Source organism: Crocodylus siamensis, chromosome 6 (genome assembly GCF_052110815.1).
Source record: "Crocodylus siamensis isolate JL-2025a chromosome 6, ASM5211081v1, whole genome shotgun sequence".
NCBI lineage: Eukaryota > Metazoa > Chordata > Crocodylia > Crocodylidae > Crocodylus > Crocodylus siamensis.
Window position 1 is genome coordinate 1,948,321 of NC_143400.1, and position 19,322 is coordinate 1,967,642.

General features: G+C 66.9%; 4 protein-coding genes across 7 annotated transcripts; 2 read left to right on the forward strand and 2 right to left on the reverse strand.

Annotated features, from left to right (window-relative positions):
• Nucleotides 1-1,270: 1,270 nt before the first annotated feature.
• On the reverse strand, nt 1,271-8,485 carry LOC149860391 (cytochrome P450 2G1-like). Of its 3 annotated transcripts, none has more exons than XM_090054864.1 (11): nt 8,359-8,485; nt 7,846-8,221; nt 5,991-6,218; nt 4,946-5,108; nt 4,701-4,850; nt 4,457-4,617; nt 4,168-4,344; nt 3,914-4,055; nt 3,404-3,591; nt 3,097-3,238; nt 1,271-2,332 (listed from the first exon to the last, which is right to left on the reverse strand). In XM_090054864.1, exons 3-11 carry the CDS (start codon nt 6,168-6,170, stop codon nt 2,082-2,084), a joined length of 1,554 nt encoding a protein of 517 aa, XP_089910990.1. In that variant the 5' UTR covers nt 6,171-6,218; nt 7,846-8,221; nt 8,359-8,485; the 3' UTR covers nt 1,271-2,081. The 3 variants fall into 3 exon arrangements, with proteins under 3 accessions (XP_089910990.1, XP_089910992.1, XP_089910991.1); XM_090054866.1 differs by having other exon boundaries at nt 7,846-7,979; nt 8,359-8,475; XM_090054865.1 differs by lacking the exon at nt 8,359-8,485 and having other exon boundaries at nt 7,846-7,979; nt 8,079-8,195.
• Nucleotides 6,084-9,640, reverse strand: LOC149860392 (uncharacterized). The gene is made up of 5 exons (XM_090051406.1): nt 9,632-9,640; nt 9,188-9,422; nt 8,859-9,017; nt 8,359-8,506; nt 6,084-7,248 (listed from the first exon to the last, which is right to left on the reverse strand). The coding sequence occupies exons 1-5, from the start codon at nt 9,638-9,640 to the stop codon at nt 6,219-6,221; spliced, it is 1,581 nt and encodes a 526-aa protein (XP_089907532.1). The 3' UTR covers nt 6,084-6,218.
• Nucleotides 9,641-10,361: 721 nt separating this feature from the next.
• LOC149860393 (uncharacterized) lies at nt 10,362-19,322 on the forward strand. The gene is made up of 4 exons (XM_090051414.1): nt 10,362-10,694; nt 10,959-11,265; nt 11,660-11,899; nt 18,662-19,322. The coding sequence occupies exons 1-4, from the start codon at nt 10,362-10,364 to the stop codon at nt 19,282-19,284; spliced, it is 1,503 nt and encodes a 500-aa protein (XP_089907540.1). The 3' UTR covers nt 19,285-19,322.
• LOC149860394 (cytochrome P450 2G1-like) lies at nt 15,512-17,584 on the forward strand. Of its 2 annotated transcripts, XM_090054873.1 has the most exons (3): nt 15,512-16,072; nt 16,461-16,648; nt 16,735-17,015. In XM_090054873.1, exons 1-3 carry the CDS (start codon nt 15,736-15,738, stop codon nt 16,885-16,887), a joined length of 678 nt encoding a protein of 225 aa, XP_089910999.1. In that variant the 5' UTR covers nt 15,512-15,735; the 3' UTR covers nt 16,888-17,015. The 2 variants fall into 2 exon arrangements, with proteins under 2 accessions (XP_089910999.1, XP_089910997.1); XM_090054871.1 differs by having other exon boundaries at nt 16,461-17,584.

Here is a 19,322-nt window from a genome sequence, read left to right on the forward strand (position 1 = left end):
AGCCCGGGTCCTGCCCTGAGCCTCTGGACATTGCCCAGCCCCGTCGGCTGCTGCCTCCGGGCCTGAGCACGCCTGAGGCAGCCCGAGGGCGGGGGGGCAGGTGCTGGGGACCCCGGAGGCCTCTGTCCTGGCTCACAGGAGATGGGGGCAAAGTGAGGTGGGAGCTCCCTAGAGAAGTGGGGCTGGAAGGGAGCCCCCAAGCCCGTGCAGTCTGACCACCTGCCCGAGGCAGGACCGTCGGCGCTGGCGCAGTGTTCGGAGGAGCCGCGTCGTGTGTCCGAGCCCCGGAGGTTTGAACGGGCGACGTGCACGTCCTGATCTCTCAAGCCCTTTCTGATCCCACAGCCACCACGACTCCCCCCTCGACCCGGCGCTCCCAGCCTCTACGCTGGAGGCTGCGTCCAGTGTTTGGCCCCCGCTGCAGAAAGGATGTGGACACATTGGAGAGGCCAGTGGAGGGCAATGAAAATGGTTAGGGGGCTGGGGGACAGGACTGGTGAGGAGGGGCTCAGGGAAATGGGTTGATTTAGTCTGCAGAAGAGAAGACCGAGGGGGATTGAATAGCCGCCTTCACCTCCCTGCCGGGGGGCTGCAAAGAGGCTGGAGCTGGGCTGGTCTCAGTGGGGGCAGATAGCAGGACTAGGAGCAATGGGCTCAGGCTGCAGCAAGGGAAGCTGAGGTTGGATATGAGGAAAAACTTTCAAATGAGAAGGGTAGTAAAGCACTGGAATAGGCTCCCCAGAGAGGTGGTGGACTCTCCATCCTTGGAGGTGTTTAAGATCTGGGTGGACAAAGCCTTGTCTGGGATGATGTAGCTGGGGCTGGTCCTGCTTGGAGCAGGGGGCTGGACTAGATTTGACCTCCTGAGCTCCCTCCAACCCTCATCTTTGATGATTGTCTGAATCTAGGACAAGCCATAGCGAGATTTTCACCAAGGGGAACCTCCTCCTTAGGGCCCGGGCACTTCCCTAGCACGCGACTCCAAGAGGACCCAGGGGATGGATCTCTGTCCCCATCCCAGACCAGGCCGGTCGCACCACATGACCGGCGAAGGCAGGACCGGTCTCCCCGTAACTGAGTTGTCCATCCGACCCGAGGGTCTGCTCAGCTCTGCCTGCAGACCCTCCCCAGACTGTCAGTGGTGCCCATGCATCCAGACAAAGGCTGGTTCCCCAGTTGCTCTCTGCTTTCCTTCCCAGACCCCACTGGTCCTCCAGAGCTCCCCCAGCCGCCCCCCAAATAACATGTTTGGGAAAGGTTCTCGTTAAAAACCCAGTATTTTATTGCTTTCACAGTGTGAGGCTGCAGCACTTGGCCCCTCTGGCAGGGCCCCACGGCACTTCCTGCAAGACCTCAGCAGCTTCCTCCCCATTTTCCAGCTGGGGAAACCGAGGCATGGACCAGGGAGGTGTCTCGCCTAAGGTAACTCAGCAGACCAGTGGCAGGGATGGGAGGAGACCCCAGGTGCCCTGAGCCCCGGCCCCGCAGCGTTCAGCCGGTGCACAAGGCCATCCCCTTTCCAGTGGAGAATGGAGCGTGACTCAGTTTCCCTGGGGAGGAGGAGAAGACTTGCAGGGCGTCTCTGGGTGCAGAGGAGGAAGAGGGGAGCGTGCGTGGGTGGGGGTGGACAGCAGAGCTGCGGGTTGGAGAAGGGGCTCCGAGGCACATGGGGGAGAGTGGAAAAGTACCCGGGGCCACCCCGGCGAGTGAGGAAACTGAGGCAGGGGGAGCCTCTGGGGCTTGGTGTCGGGCTCCCTGTGCCCCCGGTGCTGCTGGGCAAAGCGCTGGTGCGGTGGACCCTGGGAGGGCCTCGGTGCTGCCCCAGAGACGTGAACCGGGAACCCCAGGGTGCAGCTCTGGGAGCGGCATCACTGCTGGGGGGAGTCATTTCCCAGGGGGAGCGCCCCGGGCCAGCCCGAGGCAGCGGAGACGGGTCCGCGCAGCCGGGCTTCTCGCGCGCCCCCCACCCCTTCGCGCCAGGCGATGGGCGCACGTCGAGGAGACCCCGGGCTCCGGCCACTTCCCTCCCGGGCCCCAGGCGGGTCCCCGAGGAGCGATGCCGGCCTGGCCCGGCGACGGTGTCACTCGGACGTCTCGTGGCTTGGCCGCGCGCCCCCCGTCCCCGCGTGGTCTCGGGGGGGCTCCGGCTCCTCCCGAGGGGCCGCGCGGAGCTGGAAAGGCGGCGGGATGTTGGCGAGGCCGCTGGCCTGCGGCCTCAGGTCGATGTCGGCGGGCGGCACCGGGGAGCTCAGGGTGAAGCTCTGCAGCAGCGCGGTCAGGAAGAGGAAGAGCTCCGTGCTGGCCAGGCCCTCGCCCAGGCAGCTGCGCTTCCCTGCGGGGCGGGGGCGAGGCGAGGCGAGGGGTTAACTCCGGGGCGGCCAAAATCCTGCTGGCCCGCCATTCTTGTCCCCCACCCAGCCCGCGCGCCGTTTGAAGCAGTAAACGAGAGCAATCGCTTGACGGGGGGCAACGGGCCAGGGGCCCGGGTCCGGGAGCTGCACCCCTGGGCCAGGCCCTCGTTGCAGGTCTGGGAAAGGAGCTGACTTCTGGCCTCCTTGCCCGCCCCCCGCTCTCGGGGACTGTCTCGTCACCCCCGGCCCTCGTTTTATCCGGCTTCCCGCCGTGCCCGGGAGCCCGTCCCGCGTCTCCCCGCAGCTTGGCGGGCGGTCCCAGGCGGGCGATGCCACCCCGGAGCCCCGTGCTTCTCCCGGGGGGGCATTGCTTGCACCACTGCGGCCCACGCAGGGCACCCCGCGCCCGCCGGCGTCCCGAGACCCGGTTGGCCCGTCTCTGGCCGCTGTCCGGATGTGCCGGCAAGGTCAGGGACGTATCCTGGCTTGGGGCTGCAGCAAACCCCTTTGCGCGAGCTTTGCTCACTGGAAGGACCGGTTCTCCTACTCCCCTTCCCCCTCTGAAACGGGGCGTGGCCTTGCCTTGATTCCCTGGGGGTTAAACCCGCTTTGCCTCAAGCCATCCCCACCCCCGGAGCGGGTTTAGCCAAAACCAGCGGCTCGAGGCATTGACCCCAGAGTTTTGCCCGGCTCCGCTCCCAGCGTCGCAGGGCCCCGGGGCCTTGGGCGCCCAGCCGCTCCCTACCTGCGGAGAAGGGCAGGAAGGCGCAGTTCTTCCGGAACTGGCCTTGCTCATCCAGGAAGTGCCCGGGGTCGAAGCGGTCAGGGTCGCTGAAGTACTTGGGGTCCCGCAGCACGGAGCCCAGCACGGGGAAGACGTCTGTGCCCTGCACGGCCGGGCAGCAAGCAGAGCGTAACGGTCAGAGCAGGAGGGATGAGGATGCCTCAGTTTCCCCCTCTGCAGCAGTGGCACAGCTAGGAACGGAAATGGCGGGGGGGGGCAAGCAGAGCCGGCCAGCTGCAGAGCCCCGTCGGGGTGCCCCCCGCGGTACCTGGGGGATGTCGTAGCCACGGAAGCGCGTGTCCCGGGTCACGGCGTGTGGGAGGCTCCGGGGGATGACGTCGCAGAAGCGCTGGATCTCGTGCAGCGCGGCGTTGGTGTAGGGCATGCGGCTCCGGTCCGCCATGGCCGGCAGGCGCCCCCGCCCCACCACCTCTTCGATCTCCTCCGTGATCTTGGCTGCAGGGAGGAAGGAAGGGGGCAGCGTCAGGCTGTGGCGGGGGGGTCTGTGCCCCCCCGGCCCAAGCCAGGCCTGGCGGCTCGGTCCAGAGCGCCGGCGCGGTGCCCAGCAGCTGGGGCTGGTAACGTGGGCACTGGCTCCAGGAGATCATCTGAGCCGAGACTACCAAACTCGTCCCCCGACCCCGAAAGGAACATTTAACCCTTGCAGCTGAGCAGCTTTCCCGGCACAGATCTGACGGGGGCTGCGTCCGCCTGTCCTGGCTGATTCGCAAACACCTCAGCCCCTAGTACCGCTGTCCCCCAGCCCCCGCCGCATTACCTGCCACGTCCGGGTGCTTCAGGAGAACCAGGAGGCCGTAGCGGAGGGTGGTGCTCACGGTCACGGTGCCCGCGAAGAAGAGGTTGAGGGCTGTCATGACCAGGTTCTCGAGGCGCAGCTCCGCGGAGGGGCTGAGGATTTCCTGGGGAGGAAACGCGGGGCGTGAGCTGCGTCCCCACCTCGGAGCCCGCCCCTGCCCCTGCCCCTGCCCCAGACGAGCCCGGCCCGACCCCCTGCCCCCCGGCCCGCGGCACCTTCTCCATCTGGACGAGGAAGCAGTCGATGAAATCCCGCGGGTGCTCGCGCTCCAGCGTCGCCTGGTGCTCCTGGACCCGCTCGGCGACGAAGCGGCCGATGTCCTCGAGGTCCCGGCGGATGCGGCGGTGGGCTCCGGGCAGGAACCGCAGGACGCGGGAGAACATCTCGTAGAGCTGCGGGGCCGGGAGCCGGGGTCACCCGCGGTCCCCGAGGGCCCAGCCCTCCCAGGGGCTCCGCGGCCATCTCGGCCGCCGGCTGTGGGGCCGCAGCTCGCGGGTCTCTTACCACTCCCCACGTGGAGCTCGTGAGCACCAGGACCTCGTTGGTCTTGGCCAGCAGCTCGACGTACTGCGCGTCGTCCCTCTCGAAGCGCCGGCCGAAGATGAGGGAGCAGATGACGGCGGAGGAGGCCTGGCTCAGGCACAGCGTGGGGTCGAACGGGGCGCCTGGCAGGGGGAGAGCGCAGGTGGGTGCCGGGCCGCGGGGCCCCGCCGGCGCCCGGGGGCCGCAGCTGCGGGGGGTCGCTGACCTTTGGTGGCCTGGAAGTCCTGCACCAGGCGCTCGGCCTCCTCCTGGATCTGCTGCTCCGCGTCCCGCCGGCCCACGCCGAGGCTCCGCAGCGCCGAGTGCGAGAAGCGCCGTAGCTGCCGCCACCGCTCCCCGTTGGAGAAGACGAGCCCTGGGGACAGCGGGACAGGTCCTTGCGGCGAGCCGGACCCCCTTTGCAGGCTTCGGCGCGCTCCAGCTGCTCGTGGCCGCGCCAGCCCCACTCACCGAAGCCGCGGACGACCTGGTCGATGGCCGCCAGCTCCCCCCTGCCGCTGAAGTCCTCGGCGTGCTGCACCAGCGCCTCCTTCACCGCCTCGTAGCCCCACAGCACCACCACTCGCCGGCGGCCCAGGTGCACCGTGAACACGGGACCGTACTTCTCTGCCAGCTGCGGGAGAAGCCGGGGAGAAGTCGGCGGGGGCTCCACGGAGCCCCGCTCGCCCTTATCGCCACGGCCCTTCCACCCCTCTTGGGCATCCTGCCATGCTCGGGGACCGCCACGGCGTGGGGGCATGGGATGGGGAATACCACCACGGCCCGCAGGCTTGCTCGGGACAGCCCTGGCCTTCCCGCTCCCAGCCCGAGAGGCTTGCAGAGGGGCGCGGAGAAGCGGGGAGGGGGGAGGTCACGGCCGCAGGGAGCTGGCGGGGAGCCCCTGGGAGCAGCCGCTTCATTCCCTGCCTTGTGCAACGAGCAGGAACCGGCAACCGCAGGATGCGGCCGATGCCAAGGGTTCGCCCGGGCCAGCGGCTACCGGAAGACGGGAAACCCCTTCGGTGGCGGGGCTTTAACCCCGGTGCTCCCGCCGTCTCCTCCCCCACTCGGAGCTTGCCTGCCTGGCTGAGCCCGGGGGGCTTTGCACGTGCCCCGCCGTGCCCCCCCGCCGTGCCCCCCCGCTCGGCCGCAAGCTGGCCCCGACGGAGCTGCAGCCGGGGAGCGGGCCAGCGGCTCTGCCCCGAGACGGCTCGGGGGCAGGGCATCCCCTTCCCGCCCACCCCCGGCAGCCCGGGCCGCAGCAGGTGCTCGGCAGGCCGGCCCCCGCCCGCGGCCCCCGGCTCCGCCGTCAGCTGGGCACGGCGGCGGAGGGGTGCCGGGATGCGCCCCTGCTCGTTCGGGGGGGCCGGCGGCACGTCCGGCGGCGGCGGCTGAGCCCGAGCGGGGGGCGGCTACCGCCCTGGGACCCCCGGCGCCGAGCGCACCCCCGCCAGCGGCGGCTGCCGGCGGGGGGGGGGGGGGGGGGCGCACGTTCGGGCAGTCAGGACCCCCCTACCTGCTCCAGCGACCCGACCAGGGCGCCCGCCCTCAGCTGCAGCGCGTTGCCCAGGAAGGGGAGAGGGGCTGGGCCCGGGGGCAGCCCCCTGCCCCGCCTCAGCCCCCTCAGCACGGAGAGGAAGACGAGGGCTGCGAAGCACAGGCCCAGGAGCAGCGTCGCGGCGGCTGCCAGCTCCATCCTGGCCGGGAGTCCCGGGGAAGTCTGAGCGGCCGCTCCTGGCGCGGGCTATAAGAGACGGGCCTGCCGGTGACACCCCACCTCGCCCGGGACGGAGTCATCGGGAGCGCGGGATCCCGCGGTGGGGCTTGCGCAACCCCCGCGGTCAGGAGGCCCCCCCGCACCCCCCGGCCCGGCCGGCGAGGGGCTGTTTGCACAAGGGGCGGCCGCGCCCGGTGCCGATAAGCCCGAGGGGCGGCGGGGCCCGGCGGCGGAGGCGCGGGCCCGCGGCCCGGGGGAGCGGGGCCCCGGGTTCCCCGGCCGGGCCAAGGCGATGCCCCCAGTGCTGCGATACGAGGGGGCCGGCTGCCCCCGCCCGCGCCTGCCCACGGGCCTCCGCTCGGGGCGCGCCGGCGAGCTAGCGCCGCGCTCGGGGCCGCGGGCAGGCCCGGCCAGGCCCCGCAGGATGTGAGTCAGCCCCGGCGCACACCTGCCGTGGGAGCGGAGCCGGGCGGGAGGGCGGCCCTGGGGCGCCTCGCGCTGCGGCGCCGGGACCGGGGAGTCGCGGGCGAGCCGGGCCCCGGCGGGGCGAGCCGGCCTGGGGGTAGCGGGTGCCGTGTGCCGGGGCTGGGGGCTCCCACGGAGCGAGAGGCTCGGAGCTGGAAGCGGAGCCTCCCGGGTCCTGCTCCCGAGAGCCGCCCGAGGCAGCCGGGGCTCCGTGCGGTGGAGGCCCGGCCCTCGCTTGCCGGCCAGAGTCGGGCCCCGAGGGCCAGGCCCCCCCACGGTGAGCGTCCCCCTCCTCCGCCCGGCGCCGGATTCCCGGGGCCGAGGCCACGGGCGTCCCGCTGCCGCCCCGCTGCCCGCCGCGTGCAAAGCACGCGTGCAAGAGCTCGCCCGAGCAGCCAGGCCGCCTGCCGCCGCCGGACGTGGCGAGGCCCTCGGGAGCCCGTGGGCTCGGGGAGGAGTCGGGGCCCGGGGCCTGGAGCCCCCCGGCTCGCCGGGCCAGGGCAGGTGCTGCGCTGCTGCTTTAATTCCTCGAAGTGCAGACCCGAGGCGCTGGGGCCAAGCCGCAGGGTTTCTCAACCGCAGCCTCTTGCCTCTTCCAGGATGGGAGGGGAGTTACGCATCCTCCAGGCTTGCAAGGGGCCTGAGTCAGCCCTCCCCCGGCTCCCACCCCCTCAGGGGCCCTGGGCCAGGGGTGGCAAGCTGTGGAAAAGCCCCAGCTTCGTTTTCCAAGTATTTTCTGTTACCACAGAATTGTTTTGTAACAGGCTGATTGCAAGGCGCGGCGCTGACCCCCTCCCCACCATTTCTTTTCCTTTTTTGGGGAGGGGGCTTCACGCTGTGATGTGCAAACCCTGTTTCAGGGGAAACAGCCTGCAGGGCTCCCCCCTTCCCAGTTGACAAGAGGCAAAGGCTTTTGGGAGGCAACGTGGCCCCTTGGGCCTGCTTCATAGCGGAAGAGAGGTGATGCTGGGGACGGGCTTCGGCGCTCAGCCGCCCGCCCGGAGGCACGGGACCGGCCACCGCCACCAGCCCCGGCTCGCGGCCAGCGACTCCCGCGCGCCGGCAGCGCCAGCCGGGCCCGTGCTGCACGCGGGGGCTGGGCCCGCCCAGGCAAAGGTGTCATCCCCCAAGTCCCGGCCGCTCGCGCGGTTCCTGGACCCTCGTGGCTAAAGCATCGCTCCGTCGCTACCTGTTAGTCGCATGAGATCTTCTCGTGCCGAGCTCATTGCAAGCCCCCGTCGTGGTTTAAAACGGTTCATCGCCTGCCGATCGGCGTGTGAAGGCACCTCTGTTTTTTACCGTGCGGAGGACAGGTGCCGAGGTCTGGAAAAGGAGGTGGCAACTGCGGCACTTTGATCTGAAATGCTGGAGGCTTTAAGCGAAAGAAGAAAGGGGGTGGCGGGGGGGGGACCCCACTCAGACCCTTTTGGCTTCCACGAGCCTGGGCAAGATGGACGTGGGGGCCGACCCAGCTCTCGCATGCTAATGGTTTTTAAAATCAAATGGCTCCGCTGTTCTGATGCCACCCCCGCTGGCCAGGCCTGTTCTGCACAGCTCGTGGTGATCTGCAACCAAGATGGACAAAAACAGCAAAGCGATGGGGGCTTCTTTCCCCCCCTACTAATTGCAAATTGGTTGCAGCATTGCCCTTCCCCACCGGTGCCCCCCAGTCCAACCCTCTGCAGCTGCCGCATGCACGCACCTGCCTGGCGCGCGGAGAGGGCTCATCTCCGGCGTGCTCTGGACGCCGCCGGCCAGCCAGCCTGTGCTGTGCTGGCCCCCGAGCCGGCCGCGCCACGGGGACGCGAGCAGATGAGACGCCCCTGGAAGTGCTGGCCGGTGGGCAGAGGCTGGAAGAAGAAAAACGAAAGAAAAAACCCCCATTCAAATTGAAGTTTCAACCATTAGGAAAGTCTCCAGGCCAGCCTCCGCTCCAGCCAGGATCCTCCCAGCCGAGGGGTAGACAGGCGAGAGGGGCTAGCATTACAGCCCGCGCGGCGCTGGGTCCTGTTTCGGGCTCGAAACCGCCTTGTTCTCCGCACGCTGGCGCCCTGCGTCCAGCCCCGCTCTCCCGGCAGTGCCCTCCCGGCCTCTCGCTGCTGCGAGCCCTTTGGCCTCCAACGCGTGCCAGTCTCGGCGCAGCGCGAGACCCGCTTGTGCCCCCCCTCGGGAGAACGCAGCTCCCGTCCCACGGGGAGTCACTGCCCGAGGGGCCGGGGGCCGTGCGGACCGCGCAGCCCGGGGCGGCGGCGTGGCTGCGTTGCCCAGAGCGGGGGCCGCCGCGTGGGGTCGCGTGCCGGGGCAAGGCGTCAGCAACGGGCAGCCCGGGGACGGGCCGGAGAGCCCGCGTGAGGCCCGGCGCTGGGAGAGTGGAAGCGGTGGCCCGGGGCACCTGGCACGTGAAAAGGGCGTCCCCCGTCTCGCTTCCCGGTGCCCAGCGCCGCCCAGGATCGAGCCATTGCTGGCGCCTTCCCGGTTTAGCTGAATTTGGGGGTGTTTGTGACTGTGGGGGGGGTCTCAGCAGGTCACACCTGCCCGGGAGACACGCCGACGGCCGTGCCAGCGCAGCGAGGGACGACGGAAAGCGGCGGGGACATCCTGGCCGCCCGCCAGCTTCCCGCGCCCCAGGGCACGGCCAGGGCAGGGCACCCGGACAGCGCGCTCCGGCGAGCTGGAAACCAGCCAGGCAGAGACGCAGCCCGGGCTCCGCGCACTCCGTTGCTGCAGCGCAGACCAGCCTTTCCGCGCGGGCAGCACGCCGCTCGTCTGCGGGGACGACAGCCGCGCGCGTTCCTGAGCCGCTAATGCCTCGAGCGTGGCCCCTTTCGACACCCGGGAGCCAGCCGCCCGCCTCTACCTCTCGACGGGCAGGGTGCCTGCAGCCAAGTTGCCCCAGCCGGGGTGCGAATGACAGGAGAGGGCTCGGAAGAAACTCAGAGCCCGCAGCCACGTGACTCACGACCACGTTGCATCACTGAAGACATCCCGAGTATGATTCAGGCAACCTTTAGCTTAGAGGATCTACTCATGTCATCATCGGCCGCCTTCAGCCTTTTGCAAAGGGTGGGATGCGGCTCTAAATGCACGGCGAGGGCTGGACCAGGTCGCTGGGCAGGTGCGGAGCTGCCACGGAGCCATGGCTCAGGGGCGGGCGGCCGTCACGTGGGGCAGAGCGCCGCTTACTGAGTTTCGGCAAGCCATCAAGGGCCGCGTCACAGGCAGCCCAGGGCAGATTAATATTCATTTTCTAAATTTTGTAGGGGCCGGACTGCACGGCCTGGTGGGCGGCTCCCGGCTCCCGGGCTGCGTTTGCCCACCCCGCTATAGCAGCTTCTGCTAACGAGGGACCCCCTGCTCTGGACCCACGTAGCCCTGTGGAGTCCCAAGGAAAGCTTGAATTTGGGGTTAATGAGCGCAGGGTCCTGGTAACGAACAGCCGCCGACTCCCCGGAGGTCGGCGCTCTGCAGGGCCCGTCGAGCTGACGTAGTAGCCAATACACCCGAAGCGCGGCAGCTCCGGGCTGGCGGGGGAGAGCACAGCGGAGCCCACCTGCCTTCCAGGCAAGCCAGGGGAGAGGGAAATGTCCCCGCTTCCCTTTGAAGCTGCCCGGGGTGGGGTGGGAAGGACGCCATCCTGCCCCGGCTCTGCTCTGCCTTCCGGGCCCTGCGCTGCTGCCCGCCACCCCTCCGCCCGGGGGGCAGCTGATGCCCCAGGGGGCAGTTCTTCCCCCGGGGCCGCCTTGGCAGCTGGTCACGTGCCCCGCGCGGTTGTGTAACCACGAGGGCGTGCCACCCCCACCTGACGCCGGTGTAACTGGCCCTGACGGAGGCTCGAGGCGTGTCCGGGCGTGCGGGGGAGACGCGGGCTCCACCGGGGAGCTGGCCGGAGCCGTCACCCTCCGCGTGGTCGTCTGCGTGTCCTGCCTCCCTGCTGTGGCAGCTTGGAAGAGGAAACCTGCCCCCGGGCCCACTCCCCTGCCGGCGATCGGGACCCTCCTGCAGATCAAGAAAGGGGGCACCCTCAAGTCCCTGGAGAAGGTAAGCAGGGGGCTGGTGAGGGGCTTGGGAAGGGAGGCGCGAGCCAGCTAGCAGGATACCCGTGGTGCCCAGGCATCTGGGTGTGTCCGTCTGCCCACCGTTGGCTCCACGGGGGGCAGAGACCAAGGACTGGTCTCAAGCCCAGCGTAGGAAAAGGCTGGCCGTCTTCGGATGAAGGCAGGGGAGGATTTGGTCGTCCCGAGGGTGGCGGTGAGTTGTTCGGTGCCCTCCGGGGGGTTGCTGGGGCATTGTCCTTCCCCACAGGTGCCCCCGTGCAGCCACCGCGTGGCACGTACCCGCGGGGCCCGCTGCGAGGGTGCCGGCGTGCTCAGCTCCGGCATCCTCTGGACACCGCCGGGGTGCTGGAAGCCCCCAGCCGTGCTTCGCCACGCCGGCCCTCTGCGTGGCATCCGGAGGCACCGTGAGGCCGAGCAGACGCGAAAGAGGAGCCGAGCGGGGCCGTCCTCTTCCCCGCCCGGCTTCGCAGCCCTGCCACCGCCAACACGGGCCGCGGGGACTTCCCTTGCCAAGTGCAACTGGTTTGGCTCCAGGGTTGGCAGTGCCCAGCGCTGTGGGGAGCTGCTCCCTGCCCGGGCTGCCGGGAGGGCAGGCAGAGCGCTCTCGTTTCCACCAACCCCTTTGTTTCCCAGCGGAAAACCGGGATCTTGACAAACTCGTGCACCCACAAAGACTTTCTACGGCCTCAGCAGCCCGAAGCTGCAGCGTTCCCTGGGCTCCCAAACCCATCGGGCTCTTAGCAAACTTTTTAAAAAGTTTTTTGCATTGCTTAAAGCTGGGGAGGGGGGTTGCAATTTTACCTGTTTTTCATGATTTTCTTATTCTTTTTACATTTTTCTGACTTAAATTGTCAGCTGTATTCTCTCTGAAGCAAGTTCAGTGCAGAAGATGAGAGAGGGATTGAGGCAGGGTGGGGGGGGGGTGGTATTTGCTTTTTGGCTGAAAAGCGACACTGTCCGTGGGGGAGACGCGAGCTGTGCATGCAGCCGGGGCGAGGGCCGCTCACCAGGCCCCCTCCTCTGCACTGCGGGAGAAGCACGGCCCCGTGTTTGCTGCCTGCTTCGGGCTCAAGCGCATCGTGGTGCTGTGCGGGCACGAGGCGGCGAAGGAGGCGCTGGTGGACCCCGCCGAGGAGTCCAGTGGCAGGGGAGACGTGCCCACGGTGGAGAAGACCTTCAGTGGCTTTGGTACGAGCCCCGGCTTCCAGGGCGGCCCCTTCTGCCCTGGCCCCGGGGGGGGGGCTTTTAGACAGGGTGCCTTGCGGTCCTCCCTGCTCCTGGGTGCCAGATCTAGGGCCCGAGCCCCTGGCTTGGAAGGAGCGGCACCCATTTCCGCTTGGCCCCATTCGGGCTTGGGCGGACCTGCCGCCCCGTGGGGCACTGCTTTGTGCTTCCCGCGTGCAGCTGCGGTGGTTTCCCGGGGGGGGCTCGGTCCCAGCACACCCCAGCCACTGGCTGGCCCTGGGAGCAGACAGCAGCCCCCGCTTACGGCCTCGCTGTCCCCCCCGCTCCGGCATGCCTTCTCCAACGGGGAGCGGTGGAAACAGCCGCGCCACGTCTCGCTCACCGTCCCGCGCAACTTCGGCAGGGGCGAGAAGAGCGCTGAGCGGCGGGTCCAGGAGGGGGCCCAGCGCCTGCTGGAGCACGTTTCGTAGACATCGGGGCCGGAAGGCACCTCGGGAGATCCTCGAGTCCGGCCCGCCGCCCAACGGGCAGGGAGTCAGCTGGGGTCACAGGATCCCAGCAAGATAAGCATCCGGTTTGCTCTTGAAGGTGTTCGGAGTAGGTGCTTGAAGGAGGTGTTCAGGAAGACAGAAGGTGACACCCGGGGTGGGGACCCCGGGAGGGGGCGAGCCTGAGCGCCGCAGACGCCCCGCGTGAGCCTGCCCCGGGCGTGAGACGGGGCAGCCCCGGGGCGTCGATTCCGGGCCGTCTCTCGCCGGACAAGGGCGAGCGGTGCCGGCACGACGCGAGCAGGCCGGCAGCGTAACACCGACGCCAGGACGGCCGTCTCCCCCCGCGTGGGGCGGAAGGCGGGAGCTTGCGGGGGCAGCGGAGAGGTCATGCAGATCCCCCGGGGGCTGGAGGCAAAGGGGCTTCGGGGGGCGCGGGAGTGCGGGGCACGGCCCGGGGTCGCCACGTCCTGGACCCTCGAAGGCTGCGGGGGGGAGAGGGACGGGGGGACCCTGCTCGGGCCCCGTCGCCCTCCCATCCAGTGCCGCTGTCTGCCACCCAGTGAAGTGGGGGGCAGACCTGGGGTCTGACCCCAGCCATGGCAGCCCTAAAGCTGTTCTGCCGTACTCCTGGGGCACCACGGCAGCCCCCCGCCCCGGGCTCCAGCGGTTTCACAAGGCTTTGTCCCGTCTCCCTCGCTCCAGAGAAACCTTTCAGCCCCACCCACCCCCTAAGCAAGGCTGTGCCCAACATCATCTGCTCCATCGTCCTCAGCAGCCGCTTTGGCTACAAGGACGAGGTCTTCCTCTCGCTGGTGCAGACGACGAACGAGAGCTCCCGGGAGATCAGCACGGCGTGGTCCCGGACGGGGCTGGCTTGTGGCCGGGGGACCCCCTTCCAGGGCCGGGGGCGTGCATGAGCTCACTCGCCGCCGTCTTGCTCTGGTGCAAAACCGTCCTAGAGGCATGGGACCTCCAGAGGTCACGTCCAGCCCGACCCCTTGCCCGAGGCAGGATCGGCCCTGTCCGAACCAGACCAGACACATCCATTCCCCAACCCCTTAGCAAAGCTGCGGTCAGCCCCGACCTTGCCCCGGAGGGGCCGCAGCCACCGACGCCCTGCTGCTGTCAGAGGTTGTTGATCCACCCTCGGAGAGCCCAGGCAGAGGCCGTGCCCACGCTACGGAGGAAGGCAACCCTCACCCCCAGTCCAGACCAGTCTGAGCAGGGGAGGAATCCTTCCCTGCCCCCAGGGCAGCGTCGCTCTGAGCCCGAGCGGAGGGGCAAGACCCTCCAACCCGGACCCAGCCCAGTCCCGTCCCCAGCCTGGGCTGCAGCCAGCACCCTGCACCTCCGGAGGAGGCTTAAACCCCGCCTGACGCCCATCAGCATGGGCTATCCTAGCGAGACCCCCAGCTTGGAGGCAATTCACATTTCAAGGGGTTTTCTTAGCTCCTGGGTGAAAATATGGAAGCACCACTGCTCATCCTCCGCTTCTCCATGTTTTTTCCACTGGCTGCAAACTTTGCAGACTGACAATGAAATGAGAAATGTTAGGAGTTAACGGGGCGCAGAACTGGGTGGGGAATGTCCTTGCCCAACGGCCTCGGGAGCGAGGGAGGGGACTGGGAACGGGCCGTGAGTCTGACCCCCCGTCACAGAATCGTAGAAGTCGGGTCGGCGGGACCTTGTAGATCTTCAAGTCCGGCCCCCCTCCCCCCGCCTGGGCAGGAGAAAAACTGGGCTCAAATGAGTCCAGCCAGGTAGGCATCAAGCCTCCTCTCAAAGCCCCCCAGGGCAGGAGCCAGCGCCACTTCCCTTGGAAGTTGGTTCCAGATCCTAGCCGCCCCGACCGTGAAGTCGTTCTTGCGGATGTCTGATCTAAACCTCCTCTCCCACAACTTGGGGCCGTTCTTCCTTGTCATGTGGGGGGGCGCTGGGGGAACAAGGTCTCTCCCAAACCCTTCTGGTCCCCCCTAGTGAGTTTATAGATGGTCACTAGACCCCCCTCAGCCTTCTCCTGTGGAGGCTGAACAGGTTCAGGGCCCGTTGCCTCTCCTCGTAGGGCCTGCCCTGCTGCCCCCGGTCATGCGGGTGGCCTCCTCGGGACCCTCTCCATGCTGTCCACATCCCTCCTGCAGTGCGGCGCCCAGACCTGGACGCAGTGCTTCAGCCGCAGCCTGACCAGTGCCGCACAGAGGGGGAGGGTCACCCCCCTGGACCTGCTCGAGATGCACCTGTGGATGCAGGACAAGGTGCGGTTGGCCCTGCCACCCGTGACCTCGCAACATCGGCCCATGTTCATCCTGGAGTCAATGCTGACCCCCAGATCCCTTTCTGCCTCCGTGCTCTCGACAAGGGAGTTTCCCAGCTTATAAGTGTGCTGCTGCTTACTACTGCCCACATGCAGCGCCCTGCACTTGTCAGTGTTGAAGCGCATCCTGTGTTGGTCAGCCCACTCCTATAGCCTCTCCAGGTCTTGCTGCAGTCTTTCCCTCCCTCCTAGCGTGATACCACATCTTGGTATCATCAGCAAATTAACGCAGGTTACTTTTCACCCCGTCGTCCAAATCACTGATAAAGAGATTGAACAGCGCGGGCCCCGGGACCGAGCCCTGGGGGACTCCACTGCCCACTTCCCCCCAGGTCAAATATGACCCATCCACCACCACCCTCTGACTACGACCCTTGAGCCAATTTGCAATCCAGCTGACCGTGTAGGCATCAATGCCACAGTCACCTAGCTTTTAAATGAGGATGGGGTGGGAGACAGTGTCAAAGGCCTGGATGAAGTCCAGAAAGACTATGGCCACGGCGACACCTGCATCCAGTGCCTTTGTGCCTGATCGTAAAAGGCAATCAGGTTGGTCTGACGTGACCTGCCCCTAATGAAACCGTGCTGCTTCCCCTTGAGCATCATCCCTGAGGCCGGCCCATCGCGGATGTGCTCCGTGATGATCTTCTCAAAGAGTTCCCCTAGGATTGAGGTAAGACTGATGGGCCTATAGTTGCCCGGGTCCTCCCTCCTCAATTTTTTTAAAGATGGGGACAACATTGGCTACCTTTCAACCATCCAGCACGTGGCCCGAGCACCACGAGCGCTCATAAAGCCCTGCCGAGGGCCCTGCAATAACCCCAGCTAGCTCCCTCAACACCCTGGGGTGGAGAGCATCTGGACCCCCTGATTTGAGCACGTCCAGCCCCTCCAGAAGCTCTCCGACCCGGTCCTCCCCAGCCCGAGGTCTGGAGGCGTTCCCGTGACTGGGCCGGCCGCAGCTCTACGACGTGTGCTCCAGCTTCCTCAAGTACTTCCCCGGGCCCCACACCAAAATCTACGACATCCTGGAGTGGATGCAGATCTTCATTGCCGAGAGGGTGAAGAAGAACCAGGAAACCTTGGACCCCCAACTCGCCCCGGGACTTCGTCGACTGCTCCCGGGCCCAGATGGAGAGGGTACTGGGTCTACGCAGCCACCCAAGCCCAGGGGCCCGGCGTTGTTAAGAGCAGGGCTTCATCCTGCCTCTGGTTCCCCCCACCCCGCTCACGGAGAAGCGGACCCCGGCCAGCGAGTTCAACCTCAAGACCCGGGGGTGACCGCCCTGAGCCTGTTCTTCGCGGGCACGGAGACCGGGAGCTCCACCCTGAGACGTGGCTTCCTGCTGCTGCTGAAGTACCCTGAGGTCGGAGGTCAGTGAGGGCAGAGGCCTCCCCCCGCCCCTCCCACCACCACAAGGTAGGGCTCCCCCACTGCCAGCCGGGGGCTCCCGTGTCCGTCAAGGGTCTGACACCGCAGGACTCGGCTGAGGTCTCCCGGGTCCCAGCCCTCCCGCACTGGAAGACTGACGGGATGTGGCCGGCCTTCTCACTGTGCCCGTTTCTCAGGTGGAGAATGCTGAGGCATGGAGTAGGGGGAAGGGACATGACCAAGGTCACTCAGCTGAGCAGAGTCAGAAGCCACATCTCCTCTCAAGCGCTCTGTCCGATAGCCCACACTGCCTCCCACCAGCCCCCTTCCCCAAACAGACTGTCAGGAGCACAAGGGGCCTGGGCTGAGCCCTGCCGCTGTCTTTGGCAGCCAAAATGCACGAGGAGATCGACCGGGTGATTGGGCAGACCCGGGTCCCGGCGACCGAAGACCAGAGCCGCATGCCCTACATGGCCGCTGTCATCCACGCGAGCCAGCGGGTCAGCAACCCCATCCCCACAAACGTGCCCCACATGGTCACCCGTGACACCTGCTCCCGCGGCTATACCATCCCCAAGGTACGAGCACCCCGCCGGTCTCAGACCTGGGGCGCTGGGCGGAGGTGGGTGCAAGGCAGCGCGGTCCTGATGGCCCTTCCCTGCAGGGCACCGAGGTCTACCCCATGCTCAGCACCATCCTGCGCACCCCCCAGATGTTCAGGAGCCCCAAGAGGTTCGACCCCAGCAACTCTGGTCGTCACACCAGACGGCAAAGCCAACATGTTCAACGATTTCTTTGCCTCCATCTTCCTAAGTAGGGACCAGAACAGCCGCCTCCCTGCTGGGCCCCCCTCGGGCCCCGGGGGAGGCACCCCTGGGCCACGGGTTAGCGAGGATTTAGTTAGGGAGCTTCTGGAGGGGTTGGATGTGTTCAAGTCAGCTGGTCCGGATAACCTCCACCCTAGAGTCCTTAAGGAATTGGCTGCGGTCATTGCGGGACCCCTGGCACGGCTGTACAAGCACTCGTGGTGCTCTGGTGAGGTACCAGAGGACTGGAAGAGGCCAACTTGGTCCCCATCTTCAAAAAAGGCAGGAAGGAGGACCCGGGAACTATAGGCCGGTTAGTCTTACTTTGATCCCAGGCAAGCTGTTTGAGAAAATTATGCTGGCACACATCCAGGAGGGGCCAGCTGGGGACTGCATGCCTGGGGGCAACCAGCACGGGGTCATCAGTGGCAGGTCCTGTCAGACCAGCCTGGTGGCCTTCTACGATCAGATCACCAGATCATTAGACGCAGGGGGAGCAGTGGACATCGTCTTCCTGGACTTCCGGAAGGCTTTCGACAGTGTTGCTCACCCCGTTCTCATTAAGAAACTGGGGGCTGAGGTGTCGACACCCACAGTCAGACATGTCGCCAACTGGTGGGAGGGCCGCACCCAGAGAGCGGTGGTGGACGGGTCATGTTCAGCCTGGAGGGACGTTGGCAGTGGGGTGCCCCAGGCCTCGGCCCTTGGGCCCGCACTGTTCAACATCTTCATTGGTGACTTGGATGAGGGGGTAAAAAGCACCTGTTCAAATTTGCTGATGACACTAAGATGTGGGGGGACGTGGGCACACTGGAAGGGTGCAACAGGCTTCAATCAGACCTCGACAGGTTACAGGGGTGGGTGGACGAGAATAGGATGGGTTTCAGCACAGACAAGTACAAGGTGCTGCACCTGGGGAGGAACAACCGGCACCGTACCTACAGGCTGGGGAACTCCCCTCTTGTCAGCACAGAGGTGGAAAAGGATCTTGGAGGCATCACTGATGCCAAGATGAACGTGGGCCGGCAGTGTGGGGACACGGTCAGGAAGGCCAACCGCACCTTGTCCTGCACCCACAGATGCATCTTGAGTGGGTCCAGGGGGGTGATCCTCCCCCTCTGTGCGGCACTGGTCAGGCCGCAGCTGGAGTCCTGCGTCCAGCTCTGGGCGCCGCACTTCAGGAGGGATGTGGACAGCATGGAGAGGGCCAGAGGAGGCCACTCGCATGATCGGGGGCAGCAGGGCAGGCCCTACGAGGAGAGGCTAAAGGGCCTGAACCTATTCAGCCTCCACAAGAGAAGGCCGAGGGGGATCTAGTGGCCTGTTATAAACTAGTCAGGGGGGACCAGCAGGCACTGGGGGAGTCCCTGTTCCCCCGAGCACCGCCAGGAGTGACCAGGAATAACGGTTGGATGAACACCTTGCTGGGGTCGTTTGACCCCAGTACTCTTTCCTGCCACGGCAGGGGGTCGGACTAGATGATCTGCTCAGGTCCCTTCCGACCCTAGAAACTATGAAACTTCCTGGATGAGACGGTGCCTTCAAGAAGAACGAGGCCTTTGTGCCCTTCTCCTCAGGCAACCCACTGCAGCCGGGGGCACTGCCATCTGCGCCTCCCTCGGGCACACCAGCCTGTCCCCATCCCTGTAAAGCCTGGCTGACTCTTGCAGGGTTGATTTCCAAGTGCAACAGTGATGCAGGCATGGCGGGGCTTTGCCCTGGACCCCACACGTCTCCCAAGGGACGTGGGGTGCCCAGCCCCGACACGGCCCTCTCTCCCCGCAGGGAAGCGCATCTGCCGGGGGGAGGCGCCGGCTCGCATGGAGCTCTTCCTCTTCCTCACCAGCCTCCCGCAGCGCTTCCGCCTGAAGCCCCTCGTGTCCCCCGAGCCGCTGGACACCACCCCGCAGGAGAGCGGCTTCGCCAACATGCCCCTTCTACCAGCTCCGCATGTGCCCTCGCCGACGGGGCGCCTGGGGCTGGGGCCTGGCCCTCCCTACGCCCAGGCTGGGGGCTACTCGCGGCAGCCCCAGGGCTGCTCCAGCTCCTGCCCTGCCCTCTCTGGGGTGTCGTTGCAGCCAGGTTCACTCCAGTCCCACCTCCAACCCACCCCTGTGAGCCTGGGGGAGAAGCCACAGCCCAGAGCACCCCCACCCATGCCCAGATCCACCCCCAGCGCCAGGGGCCACCCGCTGGGAGGTGTCAGGGAGCCCCAGGAGATGGGAGACTTGCCTGGGGCTTTGTCATCTGCCCCTTCCCTCCCTCTACCCGGGAGACGGAGCAGTCCTCACCCTCCGGTAGTTCCCAGCAGCCCCTGGCAGCTTGTTAGTGCCTCCCCGCTCAGCTTTGCTCCTTTAATTGCTTGCAGATGCGATCAGGGCCAGAAGCATCCGTCCATGGTTGTTTGAGTTGCGTGTGTGTCCCCCGGCCTCATTACAGAATAAAA